The sequence below is a fragment of the Mesoplodon bidens genome, assembly GCF_964165515.1.
Source record: "Mesoplodon bidens genome assembly, chromosome: 3".
Lineage (NCBI taxonomy): Eukaryota > Metazoa > Chordata > Mammalia > Artiodactyla > Ziphiidae > Mesoplodon > Mesoplodon bidens.
This window is the reverse complement of record NC_138178.1, coordinates 83,149,405-83,160,493: the sequence shown is the minus strand read 5'-3', so window position 1 is coordinate 83,160,493 and position 11,089 is coordinate 83,149,405. Positions and strand designations below refer to the sequence as shown.

The 11,089-nt window shown below is 37.5% G+C and overlaps 1 protein-coding gene across 9 annotated transcripts in view; it reads right to left on the bottom strand.

The window, feature by feature from the left end:
• LOC308614817 (ankyrin repeat domain-containing protein 26-like) overlaps positions 1 to 11,089 on the bottom strand; it is a 165,322-nt gene that overhangs the window by 121,513 nt on the left and 32,720 nt on the right. For all 9 annotated transcript variants that reach the window (XR_014015439.1, XM_081229572.1, XM_081229573.1 and 6 more), the window contains exons 13-16: positions 10,473 to 10,566; positions 8,339 to 8,437; positions 7,693 to 7,721; positions 7,528 to 7,600 (exon numbers count right to left, since the gene is read on the bottom strand). Coding sequence is in view for 8 of the 9 variants with exons in the window: in XM_081229572.1 (XP_081085698.1) it covers positions 7,528 to 7,600; positions 7,693 to 7,721; positions 8,339 to 8,437; positions 10,473 to 10,566 (295 nt within the window). In the remaining variant the exon portion in view is untranslated. The remainder of the gene's footprint in view (positions 1 to 7,527; positions 7,601 to 7,692; positions 7,722 to 8,338; positions 8,438 to 10,472; positions 10,567 to 11,089) is intronic.

Below are 11,089 nucleotides of genomic sequence, written 5' to 3'. Positions count from 1 at the left end.
CAGAATAATACAAGGAATTCTCATATACCCTTGATTCAGATATACGTTATTTTCATTTGCCTGTTTTTTATTGCACCTGCTTCCTTTCTCCCTTCCTCCTCTCTTCCCTCCCTCCCTCCTTCCCTCCCCTTCTCTCTGTGTTTATATATATATGAGTATACATGTCTTTGCGTGGACACGTTTTCATTTGTCTTGGTAGACTTCTAGAAATTGCTGTGTGATGTGGTGAGTTTCTCTTTAACTTTTTAAGAACCTGATGAACTGTTTTGAAAGTAACTATATAATTTAATGTTCCAACTACCAGTGTATGAAGGTTCCCGTTTCTCCATATCTTGTACAGTGTTTCTTATAGTCTTGTCCTTTTGACAAAGCCAATCTAGTGGGTATGAAGTAGAATCTCATTGTGGATTTAATTTACATTTCCCTAGGACTAGTGATTTTGAACATCCTCTGCTAGGCTTTTGGTCATTTGTATATCGTCTTTGGAGAAATGTCTGTTGAAATCCTCCCTCCCCTCTTTGGGTTGTTGTCTTCTGTGTTGTAAGAGATCATATATTCTAAAGACAAGTCCTTTATCATATGGATCTTGTTTTTTTTTTTTTTTTTTTTTTTTTGGCGGTACGCGGGCCTCTCGCTCTTGTGGCCTCTCCCATTGTGGAGCACAGGCTCCGGACGTGCAGGCTCAGTGACCATGGCTCACGGGCCCAGCTGGCCGCGGCATGTGGGATCATCCCGGACCGGGGCACGAACCCATGTCCCCTGCATCGGCAGGCGGACTCTCAACCACTGCACCACCAGGGAAGCCCAATCTTGTTTTTTTTTTAATCCAGTGTGAAAATCTCTGTTGTTTGAGTAGGGTGTTTAGTTCATTCATATTTAATATTTATGTAGTGGCTTTTACATCTGCCATTTGCTATTTGTTTTCTGTTTTTCTCGTATCTAAAGAGATCCCTGTGTTCCTCTTCTTCTTTTTTGGCTGCACAGCATGGCTTGTGGGATCTTAGTTCCCCAACAGGAATTGAACCCGGGCCCTTGGCAGTGAGAGCACGGAGTTCTAACCACTGGACTAACAGGAAATTCCCTGTTCCTCCTATTGTGAGTTATGTCTTAGCAGTTGCTCTAGGGATGACAGTACGCATTTATCACTCTTAATCACAGGCTCCTTCAAAATAATACAAGTTTTTTTTTTTGTTTGTTTTGTTTTTTTGCGGTACGCGGGCCTCTCACTGTTGTGGCCTCTCCCGTTGCGGAGCACAGGCTCCAGACGTGCAGGCTCAGCGGCCATGGCTCATGGGCCCAGCCGCTTCGTGGCATGTGGGATCTTCCCGGACTGGGGCATGAACCCGTGTCCCCTGGATCGGCAGGCGGACTCTCAATCACTGCGCCACCAGGGAAGCCCTAATACAAGTTTAATTCTGTCAAAATGTAGTAAATTTGTTGCTTTCTTACCTACTTCTTGGCCCTAAATAGCAGCAAGAAGAGGAGAGGTGACCTAGAGAACCTCAGTCTCTCCACTGGGAATTGGAATAGCCTCTAATTTTAGCCACAGAAGGTTTTCCTCAACTGTATATGTTGGGATTTTGCAAAAATCCTGTTCTGATGAACCTCCAGATGAGATTGGTGGGAGGAGTGAGTGGTGTGGCTCTTACTCCTTAGCTGCCCAGAATGATTGTCATCTCTGAAGTGGTTATAGGGAAGTCGTGTCCCTATCCCCCTCCCCGACCCCCCACCACCCCTGTACCTCCTCCTTTTAGTTTAGTGTATATTGGCAGGTTGGGCTAGAGGAATCAGCTGCTATGCGGTTGATTTTTTTTTAACCCTTTCCCTTATTTGCCTTTTACTCCTCCCCTTAATCTAAAAGCTCTGTTTAATGCAACTGGAAATCTTTATCCTCCTCCCTCCCCCTTCCTTTATATATTGAGGCTTTGGGGTAGGAGAAAAGTGCACAACCCACCACCCCCCTTCCCCTCTGCATTAAAATTCCTTATTTACCCCTTTTCCCCTTCACATTTCGTCCCACTCCTTTTCTGGCAAAAAGGAGTCTTTTCCTCTCTGTGACCCTAAGAGCATACTGCACAAGGGAAATCGCCCCCATCCAGATGTGGCTCCACTCTTCATTTCTCTTGTCTTCTGCTGCTCTTTTCCTGGTGCTCTTTTTGTCGGTGGGGTGTGGGTAATAGAACAGCCATGGGCTTTTGGGGACTTAAAGTTAAAGCTGTTTGTTTTTTCCTTTTCATTTATAAGAACACTAAACGTTCAATTTCAGAGAACCAAAAATCCCACCTTCCCACAGAACACTACTAAGGGGCATGTCTTCTACTCCATACCTTTTCTGTTTTTCTTTCTCTCTTGTTAATGCTTTTAAAAACAAATGAGTTTTTTTATATAAATAAAGTTCTTAAAGTGTGAAAAAAAAACAAACACAAAAGAATTAAGAAAATGGTCATAGAAACATACATATTGATAATTACCTTAAACGTGAATGGATTAAATGCTCCAACCAAAAGACACAGGCTTGCTGAATGGATACGAACACAAGACCCATATATATGCTGTCTACAAGAGCCCCACTTCAGACCTACAGACACATACAGACTGAAAGTGAGGGGATGGAAAAAGATATTCCATGCAAATGGAAATCAAAAGAAAGCTGGAGTAGCAATACTCATATCAGATAAAATAGACTTTAAAATAAAGAATGTTACAAAAGACAAGGAAGGACACTATATAATGATCAAGGGATCAATCCAAGAAGAATATATAACAATTATAAATATATATGCACCCAACATAGGACCACCTCAATATATAAGGCAACGGCTAACAGCTGTAAAAGAGGAAATCAACAGTAACACCATAATAGTGGGGGACTTTAACACCTCACTTGCACCAATGGACAGATCATCCAAAATGTAAATAAATAAGGAAACAGAAGCTTTAAATGACACAATAGGCCAGATAGATTTAATTGATATTTATAGGACATTCCATCCAAAAACAGCAGATTACACTTTCTTCTCAAGTGTGCACAGAACATTCTCCAGGATAAATCACATCTTGGGTCACAAACCAAGCCTCAGTAAATTTAAGAAAATTGAAATCATATCAAGCATCTTTTCTGACCACAACACTATGAGATTAGAAATGAATTACAGTGGAAAAACATAAAATACACAAACACATGGAGGCTAAACAGTAAATTACTAAATAACCAAGAGATCACTGAAGAAATCCAAGAGGAAATCAAAAAATACCTAGAGACAAATGACAATGAAAACACAACAATCCAAAACCTATGGGATGCAGCAAAAGCAGTCTTAAGAGGGAAGTTTATAGCTATACAAGCCTACCTCAAGAAACAAGAAAAATCTCAAAGAAATAATCTAACTTTATACCTAAAGGAACTAGAGAAAGAAGAACAAACAAAACCCAAAGTTAGCAGAAGGAAAGAAAACATAAAGATCAGAGCAGAAATAAATGAAATAGACACAAAGAAAACAATAGCAAAGATCAATAAAACTAAAAGCTGGTTCTTTGAGAAGATAAACAAAATTGATAAACCATTAGCCAGACTCATCAAGAAAAAGAGGGAGAGGACTCAAATCAATAAAATTAGAAATGAAAAAGGAGAAGTTACAACAGACACCGCAGAAAGACAAAGCATCTTAAGAGACTACTACAAGCAACTCTATGCCAATAAAATGGACAACCTGGAAGAAATGGACAAATTCTTAGAAAGGTATAACCTTCCAAGACTGAACCAGGAGAAACAGAAAATATGAACAGACCAATCACAAGTAATGAAATTGAAGCTGTGATGAAAAATCTTCCAACAAACAAAAGTCCAGGAGCGGACGGCTTCACAGGTGAATTTTATCAAACATTTAGAGGAGAGCTAACACCCATCCTTCTCAAACTCTTCCAAAAAATTGCAGAGGAAGGAGCACTCCCAAACTCATTTTACGAGGCCACCATCACCCTGATACCAAAACCAGACAAAGATACGGCAAAAAAAGAAAATTACAGACCAATATCACTGATGAATATAGATGCAAAAATCCTCAACAAAATACTAGCAAACAGAATCCAACAATGCATTAAAAGGATCATACACCATGATCAACTGGGATTTATCCCAGGGATGCAAGGATTCTTCAGTATACACAAATCAATCAATGTGATACACCATATTAACAAATTGAAGAATAAAAACCATATGATCATCTCAATAGATGCAGAAAAAGCTTTCAACAAAATTCAACACCAATTTATGATAAAAACTCTCCAGAAAGTGGGCATAGAGGGAACGTACCTCAACATAATAAAGGTCATATATTACAAACCCACAGCAAACATCATTCTCAATGGTGAAAAACTGAAAGCATTTCCTCTAAGATCAGGAACAAGACAAGAATGTCCACTTTCACCACTATTATTCAACATAGCTTTGGAAGTCCTAGCCTCAGCAATCAGAGAAGAAAAAGAAATAAAAGGAATATAAATTGCAAAAGAAGAAGTAAAACTGTCACTGTTTGCAGATGACATGATACCATACATAGAGAATCCTAAAGATGCCACCAGAAAACTACTAGAGCTAATCAAAGAATTTGGTAAAGTTGCAGGATACAAAATTAATGCACCGAAATCTCTTGCATTCCTATACACTAATGATGAAAAATATGAAAGAGAAATTCAGGAAACACTCTCATTTACCATTGCAACAAAAAGAATAAAATACCTAGGAATAAACCTACCTAGGGAGACAAAAGATCTGTATGCAGAAAAGTATAAGACACTGATGAAAGAAATTAAAGATGATACCAACAGATGGAGAGATAAACCATGTTCTTGGATTGGAAGAATCAATATTGTGAAAATGACTATACTACCCAAAGCAATGTACAGATTCAATGCAATCCCTATCAAATTACCAATGGCATTTTTTACGGAACTAGAACAAAAAATCGTAAAATTTGTATGGAGACAAAAAAGACCCCGAATACCCAAAGCAGTCTTGAGGGAAAAAAACGCAGCTGGAGGAATCAGACTCCCTGACGTCAGGCTATATTACAAAGCTACAGTAATCAAGAAAATATGGTACTGGCAGAAAAACAGAAACATAGATCAATGGAACAAGATAGAAAGCCCAGAGGTAAACCCACACACCTATGGTCAACTAATCTATGACAAAGGAGGCAAGGATATACAATGGAGAAAAGACAGTCTCTTCAATAAGTGGTGCTGGGAAAACTGGACAGATACATGGAAAGAATGATATTAGAACCCTCCCTAACACCATACACAAAAATAAACTCAAAATGGATTAGAGACCTAAATGTAAGACTGGACACTATAAATCTCTTAGAGGAAAACATAGGAAGAACACTCTTTGACAAGATCTTTTTTGATCCACCTCCTAGAGTAATGTAAATAAAAACAAAAATAAACAAATGGGACCTAGTGAAACTTCAAAGCTTTTGCACAGGAAAGGAAACCATAAACAAGATAAAAAGACAACCCTCAGAATGGGAGAAAATATTTGCAAACAAATCAACGGACAAAGGATTAATCTCCAAAACATATAAACAGCTCATGCAGCTCAATATTAAAAAAACAAACAACCCAATCCAAAAATGGGCAGAAGACCTAGATAGACAGTTCTCCAAAGAAGACATACAGATGGCCAAGAAGCACATGAAAAGCTGTTCAACATCACTAATTATTAGAGAAATACAAATCAAAACTAGAATGAGGTATCACCTCACACCAGTTAGAATGGGCTTCATCAGAAAATGTACAAACAACAGAGGCTGGAGAGGGTATGGAGAAAAGAGAACCCTCTTGCACTGTTGGTGGGAATGTAACTGATACAGCCACTATGGAGAACAGTATGGAGGTTCCTTAAAAAACTAAAAATAGAATTACCATATGATCCGGCAATCCCACTACTGGGCATATACCCAGAGGAAACCATAATTCCAAAAGACACATGCACCCCAATGTTCACTACAGCACTATTTACCGTAGGCAGGTCATGGACGCAACCTAAATGCCCATCGACAGACGAATGGATAAAGAAGATGGGGTACATATATACAATGGAATATTACTCAGCCATAAAAAAGGAATGAAATTGGGTCATTTGTTGAGACGTGGATGGATCCAGAGACTGTCATACAGAGTGAAGTAAGTCAGAAAGAGAAAAACAAATATCGTATATTAACGCATATATGTGGAACCTAGAAAAATGGTACAGATGAACTGGTTTGCAGGGCAGAAATGGAGGCACAGTTGTAGAAAACAAACGTATGGACACCAAGGGGGGAAAACCGCAGGGCGTTGGGGATGGTGGTGGGATTAATTGGGAGATTGGGAATGACATGTATACACTGATGTGTATAAAATTGATGACTAATAAGAACCTGCTGTATACATTAAAAAAAAGAGAAATCAAAGAAGAAAGCAAGGAATGTAAAAGTGAAAGTTTAAAGCCTGTTTCATCACAAGCATCCCTTTATCATTTCACATCCATGAGCTCTGTAAATGGTTTAAAACAGTGGTTCTCAAGTGTCACCTGAGCATCCCTGGAGTCCCAAGACTCAACCGTTCAAGGGGTCCAAGAGGTCAAAACTATTTTCACAATAACAGTAAACGTTATTTCCATTCTCATTCTGTTTTAAGTGTACAGAGCAGTTTTCCAGAGACAAGATATGTGATAACATCATACTTCTAATGGCTAATAGAATGTATGATTGTGTGTGCTTGTATTTTAAATTTTTCAGTTTTATTTTCCAATACAGTAAACATCAGTAGATACAACCTACTTAAACAAAAGTTCCTTGGAATTCTCAATAATTTTTAAAAGTATAAAAGGATCCTATATCTGCATCATAAAAAATAACAAACAAATAAATAAAAGGATCTTAAAGCCCAAAACTTTCAGAATTACTGTTTTAAAAGATTGTGTCTATCAAATCGTCATTAAGGTATGATTACTTTCCCCCACTTTTAATAATCAAAGACCACACACACACACACACACACACACACAGAGTCTGCTAATCAAAACATCTGGTTGGCTTAAGCTCATCCGTGTAACACCACTAAAATGAAATAATTAAAGTTGAACTACAATTGACACGTTAGCAAGTGAAGCTTTACTCTAGGTTAAGGTCAGAATTCAAATAAGCATTTTATAAAACTGGAAAAATCTTAGAATCTAATAATTAACCTCTGAGAATCCCTAAGAAGTACAGAGATTCCAAACTGAGAACTTTAGGGTATTGAAACGTACATAGAAACATCTGAGTTAAAGCTTACATTTTAAAAATATCTTTTTCTTATGCTTGTAAATATCTGTTTTTCAAAACATGGATACCAACAATAACATGTGCCTTATTTATGTCAAATCCTTCAATTAAACTTGCAAAAACAAAAGAAGAAAGAATTAGGAATATGAAGGCTGTGAGTGTTTCAAATATTTTAGTGTACCTCTTTCCAGAGTGAAATTTGCACTGCAAAATTTACCTGATCTGGCTGTTTGTAAATCCTTCATTCCTACTGCTTTATTAGGAACAGAATCTTTCACTCCAACTGCAGGCTGAATGGGTTGTGAAACAAGTTGATTAATAAATAATGTACATTTGATACAATCTGTAGTTAATAATTCAAGACAAAAATATAAGTTTTTACCTTCAAGTGAGGATATTTTTCAGGAGAATCTAAAAGGCAAAAGGGACATAGAATCAATTACACATAACTATGAAAGCCAACTATATATTCATGCAGTTAGTACTGAGCAGAACCCTCGTGCTTGGCCTTGGCAGTGAATACTTTAGGTTTTGGTGTTTTCTTTCTTGGGGGAAGTTAGGACTGCAACAAGACAGACATATGAATCCACTATAGACACTGAAGAAAAAATAGGAGTACAGGTTTAACAAAACATGCAGTTAAGATTTCAAAAGTAAGATTATGTTCCAAAAGCCTTTATAAAATAGAAAAATGCACATGTACCAATGTGAACATGCTGATTGATGAGGAGAAAAGTGATCTTTAATCAGAGCAACAAATCATGACCCCGAGAAGGTAAATGTGAAAGCTGATGGTAAAATGCAACAGCATATCTTGAATGCAATACAGCAGCATCATTTACACCATTATACTACAAGTATTTATCATGTTCTTCAATTTGTCCTGTAATTTAGGAAGTGCACAGTTGGGATGACAGTTCAGTTGAATGTATAATTCATTTCTCATCAGAGAAAGTGTTATGAACTGATCAGCTTGGATATACACTTGTAGAATAATAGTTCATAAAAATATTCATGTTTTTCCATACCCATGTGGGCTACTGGTATGCCTACATTTCTTGGATCCTCTAGTTTAGTCATCTTAAAGTTTCTCGATCCACTCATGCAAGAAGGTATATAAGGCACATCTAAGAAATAACGTATTATAAGTTTTCAACATCGAAGTACGACTATCAAAAAGGAAAAAGTAAATTTTACTGCCACAGAATTATTAGATATTAAAAATCTTTCATATTTCAAAATCAGTGTAGTATTTACTGAAAATAACAATTTTAGCATTTAGGGAATGAACCCTATTAATTTCTTTTGTTTCCAAAATTAGTTTGGTTCAGTATATCATGCTAATGTTTAAAAGGATTTTTGCGAAACAATTATCAGCAAAAAATTAGCTATCTTAGGGACTCCCCTGGCGGTCCAGTGGTGAAGACCCCATGCTTCTACTGCAGGGGGCACGGGTTCAATCCCTGGTTGGGGAATTTAAGGTCCCACATGCCAAGCCAAGCAGCCAAAAAAAAAAAAACCACAAACCTATCTTAAAAAACAAAAAACAGCCAATGCTTCCATATTCAAATTAATCTCATTTGAATAACACATACTAACACAACATATATCTTTGATGCCTGATAGTTACAAGGAGGAGCTGGGGTTTACCTCAATTCTAGCACCCACTCCTGCTTCCAGTATTCTCTGGAGCAGCAATGACCTAACCTTGTTTCAGTGTAGATACACTGAAGTCATCTAACGAGAGTTTTCTCACGTTTCCTCATCACCTCCACAATCACCTCCCTAACACCCTTCTTTCCCCCCTCTTTCCTTTCACTGTATTCTTTCCTCTTCAAAGGTAGTCTCTGGATCTGTGGTCTTAATTCTCCCCCTTTGACATTCTTTTTATGGATCATCCCCACCACTTCTTTTTTCCTCTTTGCTTAGCAGTGGCACCTTACCTCTATAAGTTCTACTTCAACGCTTTGCTACCCTCTGGCTATAAACACACTCAGAAAGAAAAACAAAATAATGCTTTTCCTTGATCCTGTTCTGTCTTGAACTACCCAGTGGCTCCTCTTCCAGATTTCTCTCAATGCAAGCCTACACCCTTGCTACTCTGAGAGCTTGTCAGAAATGCACAATCCCAGACCTGCTGCTCAGCATGTGCACTTTTCACAAGGTCCCCAGGGGACTAATGAAAATTTGAGAAACTCTGATCTATGAGTCTGCTTCTACATTCCCACAGTAAGAGTGGGAAAGCTTTGCTGTTCGTCTCTGACAAGTTTCGGTGCTGGAAGCTCACTTCAAATTTGTCTCACGTTTCAAATACTCTTCGCTTCCCTTTTCTAAAGACCTATTTTACTTTGCCCCCGTCCTCCACAGACCCCTGCTTCCTTTTCCTTCATTTACTCCCTGTAACCTCTGCCTCTCTCATTCTTTAGTCCTTCTTTCCTCTTCCTCATTTCCCGACTTTCCTTAGGTTGTAGAGTACCTTGAAACGGAACTAATAATTTAGCTCCTTAAAGGGGACTCTCAATTTAATCTGTGGCTGACACCAGATAAGATACACAGCTTCCCTCCTTTTCTCATCTTTTTCCTCACTATGCATTTGACAGGTGATTTTCTTTTTTTTTTTTGCATCAACAGTGTTATGCTTTTTAATAGTTTTCAGAATATAAGCTGCATAGCTTTTTAGAATAAAAAATGATATAACTTCAGGTACATGCTTTAGGACACTTGGTTCAACAACAAGCAAACTGTGTCTTTGAGGACCACCTCAAAAGGGTGGCACACTTCACAGTGTAACTTGGTAACAGACATGGAGATAGATGATTCTATCATGGCATGTTGTCTACAAAAGAACATCTGGACACTCAGAGCTTAAATAGAACACAGCACACAGTTAAGTATTCAAGCACTGCTTTTTGGCCAAATAAAAACTGCCTAAAAACTGCTGATGGATTTTTGACAAGAAAAAAAGATGTAGCTGCTTAGTTCTTCTGATACAGCACTTCTTTTCCAGAATGAGACAGGCTCAGTTCAACTTGAAATCAGTGTGAGGAATGATTCTTCCTCTTAACCGACAGGTGATTTTCTTTGGCTATTAGAATATATCAGAATTCCCATTTTAAATCAACATGCTGTCAAATGACTTTTTCATAAAAATATCGTTCTTACCTTCTACTTGTCCATTTAATATATTTTTTCCTCTTTGACCTGCAGCTCCAGATAAATGATCAACATACTTCTCTGGAAGACTCTCAGAGATACTCTGTTAAAATTGATATTAATAATGAGTTGCATAAAGCTTTCCTAATCCCCTTCTAATAGCTGAAAATACCCTACTTTTTAAAAATTTCCTACCTTACAAGCAATTAGATTTAAAAATAAGAGAAGCATGCATTGAAAACCCAAACATTGAAACAGAAAACTTCATATACACTCTCTAGATCAAGTCTATCTTTTATCCTCATTTGGCTACTGACTCTGTAAACTGAGCATGGAAAGCCAGAGGAATTATTTTCACAGACAAAAAATGTGCCTGACTTACAGGCACATTTCAGCAAAGAATTAACTTCAAAACACCTAACTCTACTTTACACTCCTTGTCAAAAGAAGAGAGTATTTTAAAAAAATATGTGTTTAACTAAATTCTTTAATAAGTACACTTGCTATAAATTTAAAATATTTCTAAAGACAGAAATTTTTTAGTATTAAATTAATATACTTGGCATGAAAAGAAACCATGAAGTATGTCATGTTGAGCATAAACAGAACACTGTAGAAGCTGCTTC